Source organism: Macrobrachium nipponense, chromosome 35 (assembly GCF_015104395.2).
Source record: "Macrobrachium nipponense isolate FS-2020 chromosome 35, ASM1510439v2, whole genome shotgun sequence".
In the NCBI taxonomy this organism is placed as follows: Eukaryota; Metazoa; Arthropoda; class Malacostraca; order Decapoda; family Palaemonidae; genus Macrobrachium; species Macrobrachium nipponense.
The window spans coordinates 62,298,885-62,326,412 of record NC_061096.1 but is presented as its reverse complement, the minus strand read 5'-3'; the positions used below and the strand labels follow the sequence as shown (position 1 = coordinate 62,326,412).

At 44.7% G+C, this 27,528-nt stretch overlaps 1 protein-coding gene across 1 annotated transcript; it reads right to left on the bottom strand.

Moving 5' to 3' along the window:
• Positions 1 to 1,253: 1,253 nt before the first annotated feature.
• LOC135208861 (NIF3-like protein 1) lies at positions 1,254 to 15,915 on the bottom strand. The gene is made up of 4 exons (XM_064241447.1): positions 15,776 to 15,915; positions 13,990 to 14,131; positions 2,133 to 2,241; positions 1,254 to 1,430 (listed from the first exon to the last, which is right to left on the bottom strand). The coding sequence occupies exons 1-4, from the start codon at positions 15,877 to 15,879 to the stop codon at positions 1,279 to 1,281; spliced, it is 507 nt and encodes a 168-aa protein (XP_064097517.1). The 5' UTR covers positions 15,880 to 15,915; the 3' UTR covers positions 1,254 to 1,278.
• Positions 15,916 to 27,528: the final 11,613 nt, after the last annotated feature.

Below are 27,528 nucleotides of genomic sequence, written 5' to 3'. Positions count from 1 at the left end.
TTTCCAGTTGCTAACAGGAGAATGAAGCCTTTCTCTTATTTTCAATAAACAAATTTCAGTTGTGCATCACCTTGAAACATACAAGTTAAACAGAGCAGCAGAATTGAATAAATCCTTAAATAAGATCAAGTCTTTTGCACATTTGTACATGAAACTAATAACTGTGTCATTCTATTTACAAATAACTGCCTTGTAATGGATTCTTCAAATCCATTAGTAGATTTGTATCTTACTCTAAGAAACTTTAACATAAATTTCATATTCAACAGGCAAGTGTATGCATGAATAATGTACTCGTTTTGAAACAGTAGCTTAGGTTAAAATAATGGTTGGAAAGTGCTGTCTTTGATAAATCCTCATAACAAAAAGTTGCAGGTTAGATCTAAACTTCAAGGTGGCCAAAACATGAGTGATGTGTTATCTGTTATGCAGCCTATCTATCAATGTAAAGATTACACCATGGCAATATTAAAATAACTCTGTCTACCACCCTTGTTATGACACTACCAAACATATAACTGTTCATCCCATAACTTCAACAGGTCCACAACAGCAGCTTACGTCGTAAGTGTAGTACAGGGGTTGTGCCAAGAAGCGAAAACCGCCATTAAATGAAACTCAGCGGTTTATGGCACCATAATGGTACCTACGGCGTCTCTATTAGGTATGCTATGATGCCATAACTATTATTGGCACCATTGATAGATAACCAGAACTCGGCCCGTTATGGTGCCAAAAATAAAACCGGATCGCCGATGACCGGGGACTGCCTGGACTATCTTGTTTAGTACTATACAGGCAGTCCCTGGGTTAGACGGGGGTTCCATTCTTGAGATGCACTGTAACCCGAAAATCGCTGTAAGCCGGAACATCATCAAAAATCCTAAGAAAACCTTACTTTTAATGCTTTGGGTGCATTGAAAACTATGTAAACTGCATCCTTATTGCATTTTTCATTGAAAAACCAGCAAATATTGATTATTTTGCATTTTTGGTGTCATATTTCATCTGCCAGATCAGTGTTGTAGGCGTCGTAACCCTGGAAATAATTTCTGATGAATACAATTTAAAAGCGCCTTAACCTCGGAATGTCGTAAGCCGAACCTGTCATAATCCGGGGACTGCCTGTATTAATTGATTTCTGAAACTGTTTACTTCTTTTGTAATGACCCAATTCTAAGTAGTACTACTTTCATTCTTATAAAGATACAAATTGAAAGGCATATTTATCTTTTCATGATGTTTGAAAAGGCACATCAATAATAATAGGAGTACTACTTACAAGTAAAATGAACAAGATTTGTCTAACCGCTGACGAAAATACTCTAACAACTCTGCTCCATTACCATCTTTAGTGTTTTCAATGGTGACCTGATGGCTGTGCTGTGAAGGTTGTGAGCTTTGCTGCAATGGAACTACTGATGTTGCCTCTAGAAAGACAAAAAAGAAAGACTGAACTGCAAGATCATGTTATTCAAATTCTAGTCAAGAGTTAACCCTTAACTATTTAATAAGTACTATATATATATATTTAACACATTTCACTACATTCTTTAGTACACATATTAGGTATGGATTTACAGTGTAGTAAATATTCAGAGATTGGCTGGAAAAAATTTCAGAAAAATAAACAGAACTTTTTTTTAGTTGACAGAAACACAATGGATTCTTTAATTTTTCTATTTCAGCACAAAACTATTATTTTTTAACTTTTAAAAGAAGGATTTTAGGATCATGACTAAACAGACTTAAATGTGGCTAAATATACAAAAAGCCTACATAAAAAGAGGAGGGTTGAGCACAAGGATAATCCCTCTAAAACACTTCATTATCAAGCACAGTATTTACACAAAAAATGTAATTAAATGTTTCCATTTATAGCACATCTTTAATCTTCATTCTTCTACTCTTCTCCCTAAAACATTCCAAAATATTTTGCACACCTACAGAATAATTCACTTTTGGTTTATGCTTGTGACCTCTCCATAATTATTATGAAAACTGCGAATGTAATTTCCAAACTCTAAACATATAAAGTTCATAAGACTAATAAAGGAGTTTAATTAATGTATAATTAATACAGTATGACATGTGATCATCACAGACATCAAATTAGACAGCATTTTACTTACCAAAGGCTTGGATGAGCCAGTCGTTTACTCCCCCCTTGAGAGCATCATAAGAAGTGTGTGGAGAATAAATTGCAATCCCTTTCTCTAAACATCTTGCCACAATTCGCTCCTGTGAAATTGCCAAAAATGACAAAGTTCATGTAACGATGCTCCAAATTCCATATATAGTATTTAGTATCTGTAGTCTTAAATTCACATATATCATGCACTAATGAAAGATTGTCTAGCACAGCTTTTGTTTTAGACACAAACCATTCCAGATAAATTGCCTAAACTTTGAATTATCTTATCAGACCAATCCCAGTCTAAACTCCTTTAGCAACTCAAGTGACTCTAAAGTAAATTCACCCTCTAAGAGTAGTCTCTTCTTTATTTGCTGTCACAACCAGTCTTTTGAGTGTTAAGAATGTTAACTTAGTGGTCTGGTTTAAGTGTTTCTTAATAATGATAATAATAAAAAACAAACTTCTGTTACAAGAGGACACGCTCAAGTAAGACGGAGGATCTGTAGGAGCAAAAACAGTAGCAGAAAGAACAAGAAAAAATGGTACTGATGCTGAAATGACAGGAACAGATCAACAAACTGACACCACTGGAAGAAACACAGCAATGAACAGTAATTAACAAGTCACTCCTTTATTGTAATAGAACAGTAGAAAGAGACAAACCTTCCCCATAAAGTTTCTCTCCTTCATCTCATAAGTGATGAAGGCAGAGCAATTTCCAGATTCTCAAAGGTTAAAAAAAAAGGGGATGGAGACCCTTCTATATTACTACAAACTCTTTCAGCAGTAGGCTGTGGGAGAAACTGAGAAAAGATTTCAGTAAAGTTCAAGTGTCATGTAAGTGAGATTGGTGATGGAAAATGGACGGATGGTAAAACAAACTGATTTTCACTTTTACAGGTACATCAATATTGCTCACAAACTGACAAGTGGCTGGCAGAACACCAATAATCTTTGCCTTCTGAATCCATTCCTCAAAGCAGATCCCCTGACAGATGGAGTGTGTATTTTTGGTATGTCAATCCATCTGTAAAAACTCAACTCTTATGGACAGTTCTTAAACACGCAAATTCCCACACTTGGTATGGACAGAGATGTCCTAATTCAATGTCCTTTGTTCTGGTGTGGCCATCAACAGTTTTCACCAAATTTCTACCACTAGTATCCTGATGGCATGAGGGCGTCTCATGACACACTGGTAGTAATAGGGTTAATCATGGTTATCACAGAATATCGTAGGTTTTTGTGGCTTCTAACAGTGAATATCATAATCTCAATCTCGTGATGTCTTCCAACAGTTTGTATCATAACATTACCTATCAAGGTCATTCCTATACACTCTGTGAGCTTTTGAGATAGATATTTGAGCATCCTCTACAGACTGACAAGGAAGATGAGGCCTCACCTAACACCACATCTGTTATGGTCACGGCTGTCACACTAGAGGTAATGCTGGAGTAGCCACAAAAATAGGCAGGGTCACAATCAGCTTATCCAAAAACAATCTGGAAGCAACAAATACACGTTCTCCTTTAAGCAAGGCACCAGATGAAGAACCCATAGCTCTCATGAAATCCAACGAAGGTGAGGGACAGTGGCAAAAGGCATTAGTATATGCAAAGCTGAGAGACATGATGGAAGGACAAAGCCAAAGACCAACACTGAGGCACTTGCGGTACATGGAAAATTGCTCCCAGGGACGTTTAAGATAATACTCACGAGTCTTCAACGGGAGAAATCACAAGTGTAGCTAAGTTGCTGGACAATATCTAACACATCCCACCCATGGCATTTTTGGAATAAGAAAGAGGTAACATGGAAGTGGAAGACTCTCCTCCAGATATTCAAATCCTGACTGCAGGAGCAACAGTATGGCTTGATGACGAAAACTGTGAGCTGACACCCACAGAGGTCTTGAAGGAACATAGCTTGTAATCTTGCCTTTGGGCATAAATGAACCATTTGTCCAAGTACCCAATCACATTCAGTACATGAGGCAAGTCTATTGTAGCAAACACTGATGTCCATGGCATGAAATACTTTGCAGATATGGGTCCATATTTAATGAGTACGAAAAAGAGAGCTGCAAGTACAGTCCTTTACACCAGTTCAAGTAACTACTGGAAATTTCAATAGCAATTGAGCATGAGGAATGGGGACTTTAAATAATTCACATTGGCAACAACTATACACACCAAAAATAAGTAATGACATGATAAACAATTATGCTTAAGAACGAAATGAAATGAATCACTGTAGAAAATAATGTTGTGTACAAAAAAATTAGAACTGATTGACCCCATTACTGTGAATCAGGTTAGAAAATCAACTGCATAATATAAAAAAAATTATGATTCAAGAAATTCATCACATTAACCCTTAAATGCCGACTGGACGTATTATACATAGACTAAAATTGTCTGTCATGTGCTTAATTGACGTATGATACGTCTACTACAAAATTTTTTTTAAATACTCGCGGAAAAATAGTTATAGGCCCATTTTGCGAAAAATTTTAAATCACGTGCCTTGAGGGATGCTGGGAGTTCACAGATCAAGCTGTTGTTTTGTTTACAAGCATTACCCAGGCGTGCATGCGCGAATTTCTTTCTTCTCGCATAAAAGCATTAACGAAACATCTCAGAAATTCTGTCGTCACTTTGTCGTAATTTTTGCACCGTTTTATATTATCCGTTACATAGTTTTATATATGAAAATGTGTGCAATTTCATGTAGAATACAACAAAAAATACCCATGGTTGTAGCTTTTATCAGTTTTGAAATATTTTCATATAAATCACGATAAGTGCCAAAATTTCAACCTTCGGTCAACTTTCACTTCGACTGAAATGGTTGAAAAACGCAATTGTAAGCTGATTGACCCTGTTACTGTGAATCAGGTTAGAAAATCAACTGCATAATATAAAAAAAATTATGATTCAAGAAATTCATCACATTAACCTTTAAATGCCGACTGGACGTATTACACGTCGACTAACACTGTCTGTCGGGTGCTTAATTGACGTATGATACGTCAACTACAAAAATGACAATTTGTCGAAAATTGCATTTTTCCTAACTATACAAACCTGATGTCCTTTAACAATAGGAAGTAGCTAGTGGCAGCTGGAACAGTCGTAAGCTTCGAACAAGGGGAGAACGGTAGTTAACTGCTTGTCCGACAGTCGCGCGGCAAATCACTTTTGCTTTTGGCCCATGCAAAATACGCAGAGTGAGGGGTGGCATGAGGAGGGACTATATGTAAAGGACCTCAGGTTTGTATAGTTAGGAAAAATGCAATTTTCGACAAATTGTTATTTGTTCCGATACGTAATACAAACCCTCGGTCCTTTAACAATAGGAAGACTCACTTCTTGGTGGGAGGAATCTGAGTCTTTTGATGAACAAACTGGTGTTCGTCCATCCTTGGAATGCCTCCCTGGTCGTAAGAGCGAGGGAGGGATCCAAGCCTCTGTCCGATTGATCGGGGTGTGCACCGCAGGATCAATGGTCAGGCCTCTGGGCCAAGTACTAAGAGAGAGGCAAGCGTATCTCTTCGTACCAGCAAGCAAGAACTTGTTCCTGTTTGCAAGAGACAATCATAAAATTATGGGTTGTCTCAAGCTGGCATCCACTTCCTCCCCCTTGTTGGAGGAAGTGGTGGATATACGCTCCTATCCCTAGTGAAAGGGATGATAGGATGGGCTCTGTTGAGTAGCTCACCTGCATCTTGTCCTTATCCAGCAGGGTGACGACCGTGTCCCTCTACCCACAGGTAGAGGGGAAGAAAAAGATGGGAGGAGGAGCCAGTCACACTCTCATTCACTCATCCTTTCTTACGGTCACACCAGGACTCGATGCTGTTGAGCCTGCGAGGGTCTGGGTTCGCTACACAATGTGTTGAGCAGCCACCACGGGTCCAAAGGAAAAAGATCCAAGGACCTGTGGGCAATATCCCGAAGGTAGAAGGAGGTGCATGTGGTCTGGTTGGACCAGGCCCCTGCCTTCAGTACCTGCGCCACGGAGAAGTTCTTGCGGACAAAGCAGCATCTCTTCGCATCGAGGCGGTGAAGTCCATTAGGGAGGGGATTGTGAATGACTCGAACCGATCGTCAGGGACCGAAGGGTTCTGAGTCTTCGCTACGAAGTTCGGTACGAAATCGAGCGTCACGGATCCCCATCCCCTGGATGCTTGACTTCGCAGGAGAAGTCATGCAGTTTTCTCAGAGGAAAAGAAGGGAATAGTAGCATGACCTATCCCTCTTCTCGACTTTGGTGATGTCCAGTACCCATACTGGTCTGTCCGTCTGCAACGAAGAGTCTCGCATCCTCCTATCCCCATGCAGCGAAGTTCTCGGTAGTGGATAGGACACCGACACTCCATGGTGGGTGTCGATGGTATGGGTACTGTGACAAGCTATTAAGACGAAGTACTGATTGCTCTGTAACAACCGAACTAAGTCAACAGCGTAGTTCGTAACTGACTCGGGCGCTCTGACAGCTGCCGACTGACTGCGTTCGGTAGGAGGCAAGTTGTTCAAGCATCCAAGTAAGTCACGTGACTTTCGCCCTTTTGTTTAAAGGTTATGCCTAGAGACCAAACAAATAGTGTATTTGTTTGTCACCTATGCCGGGACGGTGAGGTGATTATTCTCTTAAGGCATGTGCCCAACAGGCGAAAGTCAATTGCCTTCTAGAGACCGAGGTCCCTGAAGGCAAGACATTCTCATAGTTGTTGAATCTTAGCTAAGGAGAAACAACACTATGTGCCGTTGAAGACGAAGGTAGACATTGAATGCAACCTACGTCTTCACAGATGAATCGAGAGAAGGATTCTCAAGATTCATAACCTGTGCTTACAAATAACTGAAAGCGCTAACCACTATTTCATTGCTGTCCGGTGAGAAGTCGTAGTTGCAATGAAAGCGGGGCGTTCTTCAGTAATGAATCACAGGGGAGAGCCGCCTGAAGAACTGCTTCTCATGGGCTGAACGTTTGGAAGTAGAGCTGGCAGGTGTGGGAGTAGGTGATGTCTTTCAATACATCTGCTAATCCGGGGTGAACAATGAATAATTGCACACCTACGAATAAGAGATATTTTGAGGACACACTCAGATTCCGCAAAAATCATTCGCATTATCGCAGTGCGATGCAGCAAGAGACTATTACAGAATTCTGTTACCTTGCGGTAAACAGAAAGATGAAAGTCGAAGAGATATCTCTGTTGTAAATTCTCGCAATACTGAAGGTGATGGTCATTCATGTATGCGAGAATCCCCGTTAATCAGAGACTTAAGTCCGTGATTGTTGGGCAGAGATACGGTTGGTATTCAATCAAAGCAGGGGAGAAAGACATAACCAAGCGTGCATCTCCAGGCGGCAACTGGTACTGAAATGCCTCGGGCAATTCAATACGCAGTAGCTGTCGCTGACTCGTCATCCTGAGTTGCCAAGTAATCCTTTCCACGAAGGAATGCGTTCGGCTAGAACCACCGAGCATAAAAAGATATGCTCGAGCAATTATATTTGGGCGAAACGAATTTCGGTAATACAAAAGCTGAAATGGTGTTGTCGTGACAAAACCATAAGTATATAAAATTGAAACTGGAAACTCCTGGGAGGTTGCAGGCAACCCCGAGTTGCAGTTCAATTAGAATACTCCTCGTCTAAGTCGCAATCCGTAGAGTAACTAGGATATGCGCCTACCCCTCGGACAATTCAACTGCTTAGCAGAATCATGTCGCGAGGTTAATATACGTGGTATATTTGTAGGATTCTGAACAACGATCTCCATCCTAAATTCTTTAGTTCAAGAAAACAAAATAAGGATTGGAGATCGACCACCTTCGATCTCTATCAAAGAGAGTGAAGGAGAAGTCTTCCTCGAAGGAAAGCTTCAATGGTGAACAGAATAACTAAGACGATAGTTCAAGCCAAACTGGATGTTCCCGTCCGTTCTTCTCTATTCCAGGTTGGTCGCCTACTGTGAGATAGTCTTCTTTCAGCAGCAGTCTTCTTCTCAATGCTAGAAATTCCAGGAATTCGAGCATAGGCGAGGTTCCCGATTATCGTGTAACAATTATCGGGGATTCTCGTCTCGCTCACTTTGGATCGTGGTCTCGCCTAAGTGTTTGGAGATCGTAAAAAACTCGAACACTGAATGCGCTAGAAATTCCGTAGAATTCTAAGCACTCTGCGAAACCCCCACCGAATTCGTCAAACGATATCGGTTGGTGGTCCTCTCGATTCCCGTAGAAATCGAGAATGGGGCAGGATCCCTCCTCAACGACCGGGACTGATGTCGGGTAGGACCCGAAGGTCCCCCGGTAGCGCAGTCCCCAACGTGGGATCCTACAGAGAAATCTCTGTAGGATCCCTCCCATTTCCCTCGTAGCCGTAAGGAAAGAGGGAATGGGGGAGGAATTGGATACTCGCTCGCCTTCCCAATGGAACTAGCAGTTGGAGAAGAGTAGGAGCAGCCATCGCCGCAGGAGAAGAGTAGGAGCAGCCATCGCCTTGCGGCGATGGCCTTCCTCCCACCCCCCTCCCCCCCGAGGATGGTCACGAACTCGTGCTGTAGGTAAGCATCTGCCACCACTGTGAACTTCGTCTGGGTGGGGCTGATCGACACCTGACAGGAGAGCCAAAACCGTCCTCTGACTCATTCCAGTCCTCGTCGAGATCGAAACCTCTCAGGAGGACGGAAGGGGGGGGAAGAAGAGCTGCAATACTCCGAAAAAACGCCGCTGTCGCGGCAGAGGAGGGGAAGTAGCTTGCCCGACTGGCTAGACCTGAGCAAGCCTTCTCGTCCGGAGACGAGAGGCTCTCCTGGTTCAGAACAGAGTCGAGAAGCTCTTATCGCGGCAAGCCCACCGTCAGTCTGGTTCCCTACTCGGGCTCGAGAACGACTTGAGCCGTGGAGCGGCGATCCTTTCCCCAGGTCGTTGTGCTGACGAATCAGTGCAATAACCTGGGCAAAGTTACTCTGAATCTCGGAATTACAGCGTCTTGAGGAGTAGGACCGTCCAGTCCCTCCAACAAGAGCAGCTCCCAAGACCCTCCTCCTTCAGAAGAAGGACCAGCAACAGATCCCTGACGGTTGCCTCCAATCACTTGCGCGTACGTCCTGGCTGGTCCTAAGACCATACGTGGCACGTGCGGCGTCGTGACGGGATCGTGAGCGGCGCACCTCTCACGATCACTCCTAGCTACCTCGCTCTTCCCGGGGTACCCCGAGGAAGTTTAAGGTATTGGAGAGACAGACCTGACGCTCCCCCCCGCTCGCTGGCAGGACCAGCGTACGTGGCGGGCTGCAGCCGATCACCAACCCGCGGTGGGGATCGATCTGCAGGCCTGGCCGTGCTGCTCACCTGTGGCGAGCGGCTCGACTGAGCACGTCGACCTCGGTCCCGTGCGTCAGACGAGCTGCTGCTGGTTGCCCTATCCGCGCGGTCCCTGTGGGAGCGGCGGTCAGGTCACTTGCAGAGCTCGTTTTCGCGGTGAGACCGGTGAGCGTCCTCAAGGCGCGTCAAACCGGGCTGGTACCGATGGTTGGGGGGACCTACTCCCAGCCTCAGCCCGTGGCTGGTCAGAGACCGTCACGTCTACCAGGGTTACCAGCTGGTTGCTGCAAGAACGGCCGCTGGCCTGGCGAGAGTCACATGAGCGGCTCTCACCAGCTTCTGCTCCGTGCCGCGGTCCTGGCGCCGAGCGAACTCTGGCGCCAAAATTTTGGCTATACGCTGTCCCGCGGGAGATTGTATACTCGGAATTTCTCGCGAACGAGAGACCGAGCCGGAACCTGGCGTAGCGGCAGCGCCACAAACACCAGGCGAGGAAGTACCGGTGGTAGTCGGTATGCCTCTGGTCCCCGTCTTCTTCTTCCTTGTGGAAGAGGAGACGGACCCTGTTCCCGAAAGAGCAGGAGGACCGGCAGAAGAACCCCCCGTCCCACGGCGTGGAACGAGCCCTTAGAAGTTCCCGAAGGAGTCTTCTTAGGGGGGAAAACCCGGGTTACCAGCTGGTCGCTGCGAGAGCGGCCGCTGGCCTGGCGAGAGTCACCTGAGCGGCTCTCACCAGCATTCTGCTCCGTGCCGCGGTCTTGGCGCCGAGCGAACTCTGGCGCCGAAACTTTGGCTGCACGGTCTCCCGAGGGAGAGCGTACACTCGGGATCTCCCGCGAACGAGAGACCGAGCCGGAACCTGGCGTAGCGGCATCGCCGCTAGCACCAGGCGAGGAAGTACCAGAGCTAACCGATACTCCTCTGGTCCCCTTGTCTCTCCTTACGGAACGGGAGACGGGCCCCGCTCCCGAAGGAGCAGGAGGACCAGCAGAAGGACCCCCCGTCCCACCGGGGTGGGACGGGCCCTTAGAAGTTCCCGAAGGAGACTTCTTAGGGGGGGAGGCAGCCTTCTTCTTCTTCGGCTTATGGGCCTTAGAAGTCGAAGGGGAAGGGGAGCAGCAGCAGCGACGGTGAAGACGAAGATGACACCTTCCTCTTCTTCGTCAGCTCACGCAGGACAGTCGTCAGGTCCTCCATCCAGGCCGGAGCCGGGGCTATTGCCGAAGCAACACGGCCCGACTGCACCTGTCCGGAAGGACCTGGGACTAGGGAAGACACACCGTGACAGGACCAGCATGGACAGGCTCAGGAACCAGGAGCGACAGAACAGCAACCAGCTCAGGAGCGGCAGGAACAGCGGCAGCGGTAGACCCAGAAGGGACCAGCCAGGCAGCGGGAATCGCCTCGTAGAATCATCTTGGCAGCCAGCGGGAACCTGGTACTGCGGCCGGTCCAGGGGCGAGCTGCTGGAACAGCGGAAGTCTGGGGCAGGCAACACGAAGAAAACAGGCGGCGGCGGCAACCCCCCCTCGGTACGGCGGCGGCCCTAGTAGCAGCAGACGGCGTCACCGACACAGCATGGGGAGTGTAGACCAGGCGGGGGGGAGCAGCATAAGAGGCTGTGGAGGTAGTAGTGGAGACCACCCCAGACCTCACTAGACGCTGCAGCAGCCCATGGATGCTAGGCACGCCCTGCCGCCGCGGTGGTCCATACCTGTCCAAGGTCGTCTCCCACGGATGTAGCACCTGCGGTAGCACAGATAGATTAGTAAGAGGGGTTCCCTCACGCACGGGGGGAAGACATGCCCCACCCCGAACGCAAGGAAGACCCCAAATACAAAATACAACGAGGAAGCTGAGCGGGCAGGAAAGAAAGACGAAGAATCGGATACCAAGGGAGTCGCGGGAGAGCTTTCCGACGACTTCCTGGCAGACCTTCGCTTCCCCTACCCCCGCACAGCAGTGAAAAGTAATATGAAAATGAAACAGAATACTGCCCTTGCGATTCACTTCATAGAACTTAAAGGGGAAAAGATCAATTCCCGGGTAGGAGCGGAAACTTGATCCATAATAATATGATGTTATCATAAAATATATATGAAAATGAAACAGAATAGTACTGTACTTGCGATTTCACTTTCACAGAAAATAATCGTAAGGATCAATTCCCGGGTAAGAGCGAAAATTGATCCAAATTAAAATTTATGCAAATAAATAAATGAAAATGAAAAGAATACTGCAATTGCGAATCCACTTTCATTGCATTCTATCATACAAAATAAAAGGCTCGTACCGAGCGCAATCACGCTCTCGGCAACGAACGCACAGGGCAAAAATATAATGAAAAGAGTACTTACATTTTTCAATTACACACTTTCGCCCAAAAAACATGACTCGGCGCGAGCGCGCCCGCCCTCGGCACCGAGACATAATAGGGTTCAATTCATGAAAAGAGAGGAAATCGCCGCATCTACGGCGATAGCTCCATGTTGGTTCATAATTAAGTAATGAAAATGAAAACAGTGTACTTACAGTTTCATTTTCAAGTCAAACAAACCATTAGTAGAAAACACATATAAACAAAGCATACGACGATGAAGCGGGCAGAGAGCGATGACGAACACGTCCTTCACACCCGCGGCCGAAAGAAAAGTGATTTGTTTACCTCCCAGTGTCGGACAAGCAGTTAACTACCGTTCTCCCCTTGTTCGAAGCTTACGACCGTTCCAGCTGCCGCTAGCTACTTCCTATTGTTAAAGGACCGATGGTTTGTATTACGTATCGGAACAAAGTTTTTTTTTTTAAATATTTGCGGAAAAATAGTTATAGGCCTAGTTTGCCAAAAATTTTAAATCACACGCCTTGAGGGATGCTGGGAGTTCACAGATCAAGCTGTTGGTTTGTTTACAAGCGTTACCCAGGCACGCATACGCAAATTTCTTTCTTCTCGCATTAAAAGGCATCAACGACATATCTCAGAAATTCTTTTGTCGCTTTGTCGTAATTTTTGCATCGTTTTATATTATCTGTTACATAGTTTTATATATGAAAATGTGTGCAATTTCATGTAGAATACAACAAAAAACAACCCATGGTTGTAGCTTTTACCAGTTTTGAAATATTTTCATATAAATCACAACATGTGCCAAAATTTCAACCTTCGGTCAACTTTGACTCGACCGAAATGGTAGAAAAATGCAATTGTAAGCTAAAACTCCTACATTCTAGTAATATTCAATCATTTACCTTCATTTTGCAACAAATTGGAAAACTTTAGCGCAATATTTCGATTTATGGTGAATTTTTGAAAAACACTTTTTCCTTATATCCGCGCGCAGTAACTGCCGAAAATCTCAGAAATTCTTTTGTCACTTTGTTGTTATATTTGCACCGTTTTATGTTAGCCGTTACATAAAGTTTTATATAAAAATGTGCTCAATTTCATGTAGAATACAACAAAAATTAATTCATGGTTGTAGCTTTTATCAGTTTTGAAATATTTTCATTTAAATCACGATGAATAGAAAAAATTAGACCTTCGGTCAACTTTAACTCGACCGAAATGGTTGAAAACTGCAATTGTAAGTAAAAACACTTACAGTCTAGTAATATTCAATTAATTACCTTCATTTTGCAACAAACGGGGAGTCTCTAGCACAATATTTCAAGTTATGGTGAATTTTTGGAAAAAAAAAAAACTTATTTTATGTCCACGCATTAAAAATTCATGCATCATTTTGTGATAATATTTCCTCTGTGTTGCTTTGATCATTTTACAATTTGTTATATACCAAAATCATCACAATTTAGTGTACAATAGTACAACGAAAAAAATTAACTCATTAGCTTTAACCGTTTTGCTCACAGCGCGATTTGTATACAATTATATATGAAACTTTTTGCGCTGTCACATATTCCAATATTTATATATGATAATGACATATTTTTTTCATTTCTGATGGTTGCATACTAAACTTCAGGTAATGAAAAAAAAAAAAAAAAAAAAAAAAAAAAAAAAAAAAAAAAAAAAAAAAAAAACTAAGCGTGCTGTGATTTTTTGAAAAAAACTTTTTGTCCGCTTCGGCGCTAACTCCCGAATGCCGCCAGCATACAAGACACTCTTTGGTAAATGGCGGCTTGGCGTTTAAGGGTTAAGTGACAACATAACACATGGACACCTATATGAGCAATTATTAAAATATAGTGCGCAAGAGATTTTACATATGGAAAAGACAACAAAAAAGTGATAATCATATTAACAACCTTGAACAAGCATGAACATACTATAGTCGTATGAAATAGACCAATAGCCTTGTGCAATGGGTCCTCATCTTTCCTGATCTCACAAGCCTGGTGGTGCAACTAGAGTAACCTGCATGAGGGTATGACCATTTATGTTTAATATGTTTGTAATTTGTAATGAAAACATATTTTGATTTTTAGATATAAACCACAAAATTTTTCCAGGGTCCCTTCACTGTGTGAACAGAATGTAAATGAATAGCATACTTTCCATGCTTTGCTTGTTACTCTCTTCAAGGGCCTAAAAACAGGTGGGTGGTAAGACAATATGCAATTTACATTGCGTTGCTCTGCTTCGTCCATTACTTCCTCAGTCAGGTCATTTGTTAACATAAGAACTCCAACTGCCCTAGAATAAAATTATTTATAAGGTGTTACAGATAAATATAAATCAGGATATTATGTAAAACTTAAATGCTACAAGATGAACCCATAAAAAATGATTGCCATTTTCACAAAAATCCATCTGATCACCTACAAAACTGTGGGACACCGAGGGCCTCTTTGAAATTTTCCCTCTCATGCCAATCTGAGCTTTCACTTCCAAGAATTTACACTCTTCTTCAGCTTCTGATCCGACAGTTCTTTAATGTATCAGAATCTTCCAACTCTCCCAGTGTTGTAAAGAGCCTAGTTGACTATCACACACTATTCTTCACAGGGTGCTGTTAAGGACATATCCAAACCATCTACATACTCTTTACCATCTCATCTACATATAAACTTCTGTAATTTCTCTTATGGCATAATTTTGCATCTATCCTCCTATCCTATTTCTGTTCTTAATGCCTCATTCTCAAAACAACAAAATCTTTTAGATGAAGCTGCAGTGATATGATTCCTGTTCATATGGCATACACAGTGCATTATAATTCTGTTTTGAGAATTATAATTTAAATATCAGTGCATTATAACTTACTGTTATTCAAACTTTGGCATAGTTTGCCCTCATTATTTCCAAACAGACAACTTAAGTCCCATCTATTTGGATGTATGACACATTCTATTAATCAAGCTTTGTATATCTTTTGGTGTTTTTCCCAAAAATCACCATAATCTGCTTACCCTAGTTGGTCAACTTTCAATGACTACCTGAACCTATACATCTTTCCGTCTCCTACTACTTTTTTTTCATTAAAAATCCAAGGGCAAACAACACCAGTGCCTTAATATTCTCCCGAAGCATCCCACTATTTATCGCAGTCAACTGACATGACTCCAAAATCATTAACTTTGTACCTATTTTGTTTATGGATATAATTTTATCAATTTTTTAGTCATTTAGTTTGAATGGCAAAAGGACCCAAGACTTCCAAAATACTATATTTTGGTATGTGAAGGCTGTCAAATGCCTTCTTGTAATCAATAAAAGCCATCAGAAGGGGATTTCAAAAGTTTGTCCTGCTGTAGTACAATATGTATGTCAAAACAGAAATATAACACAAATATTTGTTTTGTGCAGTTCCTGCCAATTCTAAAACCAACTAGTTCATCTAAGCATTTATTCAACATCTTTCTACTGCCTATTAAGAATGAACATCTAAATACAGTACAGTATTTTCATCACAAATGATGTAAGTACAACAACTCTGTGGTTATCAAATTCAGTCAGATTATCTTTCTTTTGTATCAATGCTATGAATTCCATTTCCATATCATTAGACTTTGTTTCCTCAATCTATATTAAAAAACAGTCTAGTTAGTATACAAGGAGTCATTTCAATGCAACTAAAATCATCTCTCTACACATTCCATCCTAATCAGGTGCTTTCTGACTCTTAAATTCCTGATCAGGTAATTCAAAGCACAATGAAACTTATGGAATATACAACAGTCCTTGAGTGTGCATTTACTATATGTAACAAAAATGTTCATCAAGACAAAATATGCTATAAGACAATCAGAAACCAATAAACTAGACTGACATAAAACGTTACATAATAAGTCTGTGTTTTTCCTATCACCAGCTGATAGTATCTACTTGTATACATACCTCTTAGTATGTGGTTCAACAAGAAGACCAACATTATCCCAAGATTCTGCCAGGGAAGTTGGAGCATAATTATTCAGACGTTTTACTACTTCCTTGAGTTCCATACTAGAAAAAGAAAAAAGTACAGTGGTAAAATAGTAAAAAAAAAAAAAATACCAATGATGCAAGACAGAAATGGGAACTTGGCAATAAGGCAATCTAATACCACATAAACAGTTCCAGTTCATTAGCATTAGTTCTGCCAAAAATACATTACTTATAATTAGCCAATCTCATGGTTGCCAAAATCCCAGGCACTTCACTCATTTGCTTTAACAGATAAAAGAAAATGGGCAACCACGAGTAGCTCTGCACACTGGCATATAGAGTCCTGAGTCCTCAGCAAGTTACTCTAAATTGCTGCTCACTTCTCACTTAAATCTTTATTCTCTTGCTGAATGGTTGCATATTCATAAATATGCAAGGCTTAATGCCAGCTGTGGTGCACCTCTTCGCTGGCTTTATTAATGGATGGTCTCCGCCACGATACTGACGTATTGTTCAACCTCTTTGACCCATCAGACTGGAATAGCCTAGATCTCTGGCATAATATAGGTCAATACTAAACTGTTTACTATACAGACCTCCAAAGTTCTATCAATTTGTCTGGTCACTAGGCTGAGTACTGTACAGACCTTGAAAGGTCTACTAGTTTGTCAGGAAGCACAGCTTTCATCCCATTAGGAATGATTTGACAACATTCTATTTTTGCTGGTAGATATCTCAAGAAAATTCTAAGGTGGAGAAGCTCCTCCATCAACCTCACTTCTAGGAATGCTTCAAGAACTGAAGATATTAGGTTTGCAAGCTTGGAGGTTAGCAGGCAAAGTCTCAGCACTTAAGCACTGCAGGTTAAATGGAAAACAACTAAGAGCCGATGCAATGTCCAGACACTTAGAATCTGGTGATTATCCTCATCTCTGGAAATATATTCAGTCTTTAAATCCCTAAACTAAAAAGCTGTCAGAGAGAGTAGGGGAAGCAGTTGGAGACGAAGCTATCGCAAGTATGTGGTGCGATCACTTCAACAATATCCTGAATTGCATAAATGATCAAGATTCCCGAAGGGATGTAGATAAACTCCCTACTGAAAACAATTAATTTCATTTTGCAGACCGTATTAAGCCAGGTAACATCAGCGATGCCATAAACAGCCTACCTAATAATATAATGCCCAGCTGTGATGGTCTTCCCGCAGAGGCTTTCAAATTCTGCCATCCGATAATTTACCATTTTGCTAGCTGCCCTATTCATTGTATGTATAATTCACCAGTTTCTCTTAGACTCCCTACTCTTAGTTCACTTGATACCATTAATCAAAAACAAGCTAAAGGATGCAGCTGACCCTGGCAACTACCGGCCGATTGCAATCACAACGATCGCATCAAAGATACTTGAGTCGGTTCTTCTAGTGAGACTTCTCCCCTTTCTACACACCACTGACAACCAGTTCGAGTTTAAAGCAAACCACTCAACCGACACCTGCATCTAAATACTGAAAGAATTGCTGAACTACTACCTATCATCAGCCTCTCCTGTTTTCCTTTGTTTTGCAGATGTGAGAAAAGCATTTGACAGAGTAAACTACCTGAAGCTCTTCCTGAAGCTACATAAAAGGGGCACACCCCTATATCTAATTGGCATTTTACATTGCTGGTTCTCCACACAGCAATTCTGTGTCAAATGGGGTAATGTATTATTGTACACCTTCGGCTCCCTAATCGGGCTTCGGGAAGGGGGCATTCTCTCTCCATACCTGTATAATACGTACACAGGTGCCTTGAATGTCAAACTGAACTCACTCCCAATCGGATGCACTGTCAATGAAACAACTATAAACAACCTCTGTTACGTCGACAATATGCAAGGTCTCCAATGACTCATTGACACTTGCTGCCAATATGCAGAGGAATTTGATATAATCTACAATGAAACCAAGACCCAGTGCATGTCGCTGCTCCCAAGATCTCTTAAGCATATTGCAGAACCACAAATTTTCCTCGGAAACCATCGGCTGGAATTTGTGCACGAATTTCTGTATTTGGGTCACATTATCACCGACAACCTAAAAGATACGGCAGACAATAAACAGAAGCGTCGTAAACTATGTGCAACTGGCAACATGATCGCAAGGAGGTTTGCCTTCTGTCACCGAGATGTAAAACTGCTGCTCTTCTGCTTGTACTGCTACAGTATCTATGGGTGTTCCCTCTGGGCAAACTATACAAGAGAGACCATGAGACGTATCACTGTTGTGCACAATGACATTCTAAAACGCCTCACAAACACTCCCCGCTACTACTCTGCCACACAGATGTTCATAGAAAACCACCTGGACAATTTAAAAATCATTGTAAGGCGAACAATGTCCAGTCTGGTAACCCGAGTGAGAAACAGCAGCAACTCGCTCATACAAAGCATCCTAAGGAGTGAAGCAAGATCTAAATTGTGGGAAAGATGGGAAAATGAGGCCTTTGTCCCCTAAAGGACTTAATCTCTGTATTTGCAAGATGTCATCTGCAGATTTTGTCATTATTATAATTATTGCTGATATTTTACTTTTTCATTATCACTGTGATTACTATAAAGTTAAATTTTTTTTACATTCTATAAAGATAAATTTTTTTACTTTCAATTTTCGTATTTACCTGACTACTGTAACCACCTAAGGTCTCTAGTTGAAATTTAAGTTATATAATCTGTGCACTAACTGTTATAACTCTCAATGCATTTTTTTCTCACCAATATCATCACATCATCACTGTTATTACCAGTATTATGATTAAAATGTTATTTTATTAATAACAACAATTTAAGTTTTGTTCATACTTTACCTGGCAGTATATATTATATAGCTGTATTCTCCGAAGTCCGACAGAAATTCAAAACATCGCGGCACACGCAGTGGGCGGCCAGGTGGTAGTACCCAGTTCCCTGCCGCTGGGAGGCGGATATCAGGAACCCATTCCCATTTTCTATTCATATTTTATCAGTGGCCACTGTCTCCTGAGGGGAGGTGGGTGGGCACTTAATTATATATATCTGCCAGGTAAGTATGAACAAACTTAATTGTATTATAACAATAACATTTTGTTCATGAAACTTACCTGACAGAATATATATATAGCTGAATCCCACCTTCGGATGGTGGGAAGAGACAGAATAGGATTTGTAGGAAACTTAAATTAAGTAGATGATACACCTTGGTCCTCACCTGTTAGCAAAGTAGACTCTGTGATTACTGTCACTTAAGCCTGCTTGTGCTTAATCAGAGTTGCCAGCCAGGTGGAGACCTGTAGTGCGGGTGCGCTCTGGATGCTCTGTCAACGGGGACGTGACAAGAGCATAGAGCCATACATATGAGGGCAACGAAGCAACTGACCACCACCTGACCAACTATCCAAGACCCCCTGAACACTAAGCTAAGAGAAGGGAGGTCTTCACCAAAGACTCACCACAACCAAAAAACACAACAACTAAAAACTAACCTAAACCTAGCTAAGGGATAGGGAGAGAGCTACCTTCAGCCCCCAAGACTGTGTCTGCAGAAACGTATGGCCCAAGAGAACAACAGTCCTCGTATATCGTTCTCACATCTCTCAGTAGTGTGAGGCGAATACCTGAATTGCTCCTCCAAAAGGTGGCGTCAAGGATGTCCTTGATCGACATGTTCCTTTGGAAGGCAAGCGAGGTTGCGACAGCTCTGACCTCGTGAGCTTTCACTCGCAAGAGGCTCAAATCAGTCTTCTGGTAAGACGAATGAGCCTCTTTAATCACGTCCCTCAGAAAGAACGCCAAAGCATTCTTGGATAATGGTATATCTGGCCGTTTAACCGAACACCACAGATTATCTGAGGGACCTCGTACCTCCTTAGTCTTGTGGACATAAAACTTTAGAGCCCTGACAGGGCACAGGGCTCTCTCAGGTTCTTGACCCACAAGGCTTGTCATACCCTTGATTTCAAAGCTCCTTGGTCAAGGGTTAGACGGGTTTTCATTTTTTGCTAAGAAAGTGGGACTCAAAGAGCAGACCGCATTGTCACCTTTGAAGCCCACTCGCTTACAAATGGCTTGAATTTCGCTAACTCTCTTCGCCGTCGCCAGAGCAGTTAGGAAAAGAGCCTTCTTCGTCAAGTTCCTTAGAGACGCTTCATGGAGAGGCTCGAAAGGACTCGACATCAACAGTCTAAGGACTAAATCTAAGTTCCAAGAAGGAGGCCTCGCCTGAGGTATCTTGGAAGTCTCAAATGATCTCAGGAGATCGTGAAGATCTCTGTTGTCAGTAAGGTCTAAGCCTCTGTGTCGGAAGACTGCTGACAGCATACTCTTATATCCCTTGATGGTCGGGACTGCCAGCTTCTGCACATTTCTTAAAAAATAGCAGGAAATCGGCTATCTGGCTCACAGGGGTAGTGGAAGAGGAAATTCCCTCCTTTCTACACCATGACCCCTGAAGGAAGCCCACTTCGACTGATAAACAGCTCTCGAGGAATGTCCTCCTTGCGTTGGCGATCGCTTTTTCGCAGCTGCTTTAGAAAAACCTCTCGCTCTGGCCAACTTTTCGATAGTCTGAACGCAGTCAGACCCAGAGCGGAGAGGTTTCGGTGATATCTTGCGAAGTGGGGCTGTCTGAGTAGATCTCTCCTCCAGGGCAACGTCCTCGGAAAGTCTATGATGAAGGACATTGACCTCCGTGAACCATTCCTTCGCTGGGCCACATCGGGCGATCAGGGTCAACCTCGTCCCCTCCGATGCCGCGAACTTCCTTACTACTTCCCCCATGATCTTGAATGGCGGGAGGGGGAAAGAGGAGAAGGGGAGGAAGAAAGAGGGGAAGAGAAGAAAAGAAGGGGGGGGGGGGGAGGGGAAAAAGGGGAAGAAAAGAGAAAGGGAGAAGGCATAACAAGTCCAGGTTCGTACCAGTCCCAGAGCAGAGCGTCTATAGCGACTGCTCCCGGATCCAACACAGGGGAGCAATAAAGAGGCAACCTCTTCGTCCTCGACGTCGCAAATAGGTCGACTAACGGACGTCCCCACAGTCTCCATAGCTCTCGACAGACGTCCTGGTGCAATGTCCATTCCGTCGGCAGGATCTGATCCTGTCGGCTGAGAAGGTCTGCTCTGACGTTCTGGACTCCTGCGATAAATCTCGTCAGGATCCTGATTCGCCTCGCATCTGCCCACAGCAGAATCTCCCTCGCTAATTAAAATAGAGGACGGGAGTGTGTACCTCCCTGATTCTTTAGGTACGCAAGGGCTGTGGTGTTGTCCGAGTTGACTTGGACAACTTTCTCTGCAACCTTTTGCTGGAAGAACTGTAGCGCCAGGAAAACCGCCGCTAGTTCCTTCACATTGATGTGCCAGGACACCTGTTCCCCCCTCCAGGTGCCTGACACTTCCTCCCCTCCTAGTGTTGCTCCCCATCCCGACACCGAGGCGTCGGAAACAACACTAGGTCGGGGCTCAGAGCTTTAGGGACAACCCCTCTCGAAACTTCCGAGGATCTAACCACCATCTTAGATGGTTCTTCACCGATTTGGTGATCAAAAAGGTCGCATCCAGATCCTCTTTGACTCTCCATTCTTCTGCTAAGAAAAACTGGAGAGGCCTGAGGTGTAGTCTTCCCAGGGAAACAAACTTTTCCAGCGAGGAAATGGTCCCCAGCAGACTCATCCATTCCCTTGCCGAGCAAGCTTCCTTCCCCAGGAAGGCCGAAACTCTCTCTAAGCCTTGCAGCTGTCGTTCCTGGGACGGAAACGCTCGAAAAGCCACTGAATCCATCTGAATCCCCAGATACACGATGGACTGTGTTGGGGTCAGATGCGACTTTTCGAGGTTGACCAGAAGTCCCAGGGACCTCGCCAAGGATAACGTGAAGTGAAGGTCCTTCAGACACCTTTCTTCTGACGAAGCTCTGATAAGCAAATCGTCGAGATACAGGGACACTCTTATTCCTGCAGAATGTAACCATCTCGCTACGTTTTTCATGAGCATGGTAAATACCATCGGAGCCGTGCTTAAACCGAAACAAAGGGCTCGGAATTGCCAAACTTTGTCCCTTAACATAAACCTCAGAAACTTTCTTGAAAGAGGGTGGATAGGCACGTGAAAGTATGCGTCCTGTAGGTCCAAGGACACCATCAGTCGCCCGGTCTTAAGGCTCCTAGAACCGACTGAGGCGTTTCCATCTTGAATTTTTTTCTTTTCTATGAAAAGATTCAGGCTGCTTACGTCCAAGACTGGACGCCACCCCGACGACTGCTTTGGTACCAGGAAAAGTCTGTTGTAATATCCTGGTGACCCCAGGTCTAAGACCTGTTCCACCACTCTCTTCTTGATCATTTGATCTAAAAGATCTAAAAGAACCTGATGTTTCTCCCCTTGGTATGACGGGGAAAGATCTCTGGGAGTTGTGGATAGAGGAGGAGGGTCCAAAAAGGGGATCTTGTACCCCTGTTCCACTATCTTGAGGGACCACGCATCTGTATCTCTCTCTCTCCCACGCCCCCCAGCAAAGAACTTTAGCCTGGCTCCGACCGGCATTTGAAGACTATCTTCTCACTTAGAGGATTTAGGTTTGAAGGAACCTCTTCCTCTTGCAAGCCCTCTCCCTCGAGGAGCAGCTCTCGGGGGAGGAGCGCCACGAAAGGGTTTAACCTTCCTAGGTGGTCGTCCAAACGATGACGTGGTAGGGACTGCGGGACGTCTTGAAGACTGGGCCAAGAGGTCCTGGGATAGCCTTCTCCTGTAGGCTCACTGCCAGTCCTTTACCATAGCCTGGGGGAAGAGATGGCTCGAAAGAGGCGCAAAGAGAAGCTCCGCTTTCTGCGATGTAGAAACAGACCTAGCTGTAAAGTTGCAGAAAAGCGCTCTCTTCTTGAGAAAAGCAGTGCCGAAATGAGACACTAACTCTTCCGAACCATCCCTGACGGCCTTGTCCATGCAGGATAACACATTGGACAGCTCCCCCAGACTCAACGAGTCAGGACTCCTAGATTGAAGATCCAGGACTCCCAAGCACCAGTCTAGAAAGTTAAAGACTTCCAGAGTCCTTAACAGACCTTTCATGTGATGGTCAATCTCCGTTGGCGTCCACGAAATCTTAGCGGTCGATAAAAGAGACCTCTTCTGTGCATCGACCAGACTAGCAAAGTCCCCTTGGGAAGACGACGGGATCTTAACTCCTACTTCTCCTTTGGTCTCATACCAGATGCCGCCTTTCCCACTGAGTCTTGAAGGCGGAAGGGCGAAAGTCGACTTGCCCTGCAACTTCTTGAACGCTCTCTTAGTGGACAAAGAAGTTTTCATTTCCACAAACAACCGCCGAACCCTTGCACGACTTAGATGACGAAAACTGAGAGGGTGGAGACTTGGGAGCTGCAGGCTGGAACTTCTCACCAAAAGAAGAGCGTAACAGTCGAACCAGCACCTTGTAATCGGACACAGACGAAACTGAAGGCTGTTCCTCCTCAACTGAGTCCGCCGGACTACTAAGCTCTCCTTCCTCCCGAAGAGGCAAAGGAGATTGAACCTCTGGAGAGGGCGTGCGCCCAATGGGTCTAGCCTTCAACAAAGGCTTTTCGAGGATGCTTGAAATAAGCCTCTTCAAGGCGACCGCCTTCTGTCGATCCTTAGAGCTCGAAGAACGAAGAGCGTCTTGACCGCGCTGAGCGTCAAGAGAGGCTACTCTTACTCTCTCTAGAGGAGCGTCCTTACGCTTTCCGCTCAAGCGTCCAGCTTTCGCTTTCAAAGCGTCCTTCTGGGCGCTCTCGAAAGCCTTCTCAACAGGCAAAGCGTCAAGCAAAACATCCCGACGAGCGTCTTCAAAAGCGTCCTGCCGAGCGTCTTCAAAAGCGTCCTCCAAGGCGTCCTGCCGAGCGTCCTCAAAGGCGTCCTGACGCGCGGGCTGATCAGGACGTCGAGAGGGAAGAAAAGCGTCCTGTCCACGAGACTTCCTACCCGTATAACAAGAACGAGGAAGCTCCGAAGGAGAAGCAAGCGGAGACAGAGACGAACGAGGAGACGGAGAAGGGGACTGCCTCGTCCTCTTGACAGGCAGTCTAGCGTCCTTCCTACGTTTAGGCTCAACTGCTGCTGGGCGAGTCTTCTGAGCCATTAAAGCCGACAATTGGTCTTGAAGAGACACAAGAATATTCTTCGTTGGCGAAGAAACAAGAGGAGAAGGGCTGCGCCTGCGAGAAGACGAGGGGCGAGGGGACGCCTCCTTCCTTCTCACAGGTACAGCAACCTGCCTCTCCGAGGCGCGAGAGAAGCGCTTCTCAGCGTCGTCCTACCTCTCTTCTGTGGAGGAAACGCGTCATACGACGCAGGCGAAGACCGCAACGATAACGGAGAGAGGGGACGTAAAGCGTCCTCTCTCGGAAAAGTCCTTTTCAACGGACGCGAGTCTCTCCGAGCGCTCCACCCCTTGCGCGGGGAGGGCGCCTCGGAGGACGAAAAATGTTATTGTTATAATACAATTAAGTTTGTTCATACTTACCTGGCAGATATATATATAGCTGTATTTCTGACGTCCGACAGAATTTCAAAACTCGCGGCACACGTAGTGGGGCGGCCAGGTGGTAGTACCCATTCCTAGCCGCTGGGAGGCGGATATCAGGAACCATTCCCAGTTTTCTATTCATATTTATTCATGACCCTTGTCTCCTGAGGGGAGGAGGGTGGGCACTCTAATTATATATATCTGCCAGGTAAGTATGAACAAACTTAATTGTATTATAACAATAACATTTTGTTCATGAAACTTACCTGTCAGATATATATATAGCTGAATCACACCTTCGGATGGTGGGTAGAGACAGACTAGGATTTTTTAGGAAATTTAAATTAAAATAAAAGATTAACTTATTGGTTCCTTACCTGATAGCAAAGTAGAACTATGTTAGTTACTGTCACCTAAAGCCTGCTTATGCTTTTATCAGAGTTGCCAGCCAGGTTTGGACTGTAGTGCTGGTGCCCTCTGGATGCTCTGTCAACGGGGACGTGACCACAATGTGACAAGACCATCTAGCCAAACATATGGCAGTAACACGCAAGAACCGACCACCACCTGACCAACTAACCAAAAAACCCCTGACATCAACACTAAGGAATGGGAGATTTCCACAGAAGATCTCACCATCAACCAAAAACACAATAAACTAACCTAACTAAGCTAAGGGATAGGGAGAGAGAGCCACCTTCAGCCCCCAAAACTGTGTCTGCCGAAATGTAAGGCCCAAGAACTACAGTTCTCGTAAATCGTTCTCACATCCCGGAGGAGGTAAGTGAGGCGAATACGGAATTTGCTCCTCCAGAAGGTGCTATCAAGAATATCTCTGATAGACATATTCCTTTGGAAGGCAAGAGAAGTAGCTACGGCTCTGACCTCGTGAGCTTTCACTTAAAGAGGCTCATATCAGTCTTCTGGCAAGATGAATGAGCCTCTTTAATGACGTCCCTCAAGAAGAAAGCAACAGCATTCTTCGACAACGGCAAATCTGGTCTCTTCACCGAGCACCAGAGATTACCTGAGGGACCTCTTATCTCTTTAGTCCTATTCACATAGAACTTGAGAGCCCTGACAGGGCACAGGGCTCTCTCTGGTTCTTGACCCACGAGACTCGATATTCCTTGGATTTCAAAGCTCTTCGGCCAAGGATTAGACGGGTTCTCGTTCTTAGCCAAGAAAGAAGGGTTCAACGAGCAGACAGCGCTGTCTCCCTTGAAACCCACTAGGCTACTGAACGCTTGGATTTCACTAACTCTCTTCGCCGTCGCCAGAGAAGCTAGGAAAAGCGTTTTTTCTCGTTAAGTCCCTTATAGAAGCTTCATGGAGAGGCTCAAAGGGACTTAGCATCAGATGTTTTTCAACACCACATCTAGATTCCATGAAGGCGGTCTTTGCTTGTGGAATCTTTGTGGTTTCGAACGACCTTAAGAGATCGTGCAGATCCTTATTGTCGGAGAGGTCCAGTCCTCTGTGGCGAAAAACGGCAGACAACATACTCCTATAACCCTTGATTGTAGGAACTGCCAATTTCTGCACATTTCTTAGATAGAGTAGAAATCTGCTATCTGATTCACAGAGGTCGTGGAAGAGGAAATTCCTTCCTTCTTGCACCATGCCCTGAAGGAGGACCACTTAGATGGTAGACAGCTCTTGAAGAGGCTCTTCGAGCATTAGCGATTGCTCTCGCAGCTGCCTTTGAAAGCCTCTTCGCTCTGGCCAACTTTTCGATAGTCTGAACGCAGTCAGAGCCAGAGCGAGAGGTTTTGGTGAAACCTTTTGAAGTGAGGCTGTCTGAGTAGATCTCTCCTCCAGGGCAACGTTCTTGGAAGTCCACAAGGAACGTCATGACCTCTGTGAACCACTCTCTTGCTGGCCACATTGGGGCAATCAGAGTCAACCTTGTCCCTTCTGAAGCTGCGAACTTACCTCATTACGTCCCCCATGATCTTGAATGGGGGAAAGGCTAAAGATCCAGGTCTGTCCAGTTCCAGAGCAACGCGTCCACTGCAATTGCCCTGGGTCCAGAACCGGGGAGCAATACAGAGGAAGCCTCTTCGTCCTTGATGTAGCGAACAGGTCTACTAGAGGACGTCCCCACAATCTCCATAATTGTTGACAGACTTCCTGGTGCAAGGTCCATTTGTTGGTAGAATCTGATTTCGGCGACTGAGAAGGTCCGCCCTGACATTCTGAACCCCTGCCACGAATCTTGTCAGGATCTTGATGCGCCTTGCGTCTGCCCATAGCAGAACTTCCTTCGCCAGGAGAAAAAGGGATCTGGAGCGAGTTCCTCCCTGATTCTTTAGATACGCAAGGGGCTGTGGTACTGTCTGAGTTGACTTGAACAACCTTGCTTGACAGTTTTTTCTTCGAAGAACTGCAGCGACAGGAATATCGCTGCCAGTTCCTTTACATTGATGTGCCAGGCTACCTGTTCCCCTCTCCAGGAGCCTGACACTTCCTCCCCCCCTAGTGTTGCTCCCCAACCGGAAATGGAAGCGTCTGAGAACAACACTAGGTCGGGGCTCAGAAGATTTCAAGGAGAAGCCCTCTCGTAACTTCTGAGGGTCGAGCCACCATCTTAAGTGGACTTTTACCTAGTTGGAGATCCTTAGGATCGCATTCAGGTCCTCTTTCGACGTCCATTCTTCCGCAAGAAAAAATTGAAGAGGCCTGAGGTGCAGTCTTCCCAGCGAGACAAACTTTTCTAGCGAGGAAATGGTGCCCAGCAGACTCATCCACTCCCTCACCGAACAAGCTTCTCTCTCTAGGAAGGCTGCGACTTTCTCTAACCCCATCGCTGACGTTCCTGGGATGGAAACGCCCCGACAAAAGCCACTGAATCCATCTGAATCCCCAGATACACGATGGACTGTGTCGGGTCAGATGCGACTTTTCGGAGTTGACCAAAAAGACCCAGAGACTTTGCTAGGGCTAACGTAAACTGAAGGTCCTTCAGACACTTCTGCCTCGACGACGCTCTGATCAGCCAATCGTCGAGGTAGAGGGATATCCTGATCCCTGACGAATGGAGCCACTTCGCTACATTCCTCATAATCATTGTGAAAACCATCGGGGCCGTGCTGAGACCGAAACAAAGGCCTCTGAATTGCCAAACCCTGTTGTCCAAGACGAATCTCAGGTACTTCCTTGAAAGAGGGTGGACTGGGAACGTGGAAGTATGCGTCCTGCAGGTCCAGAG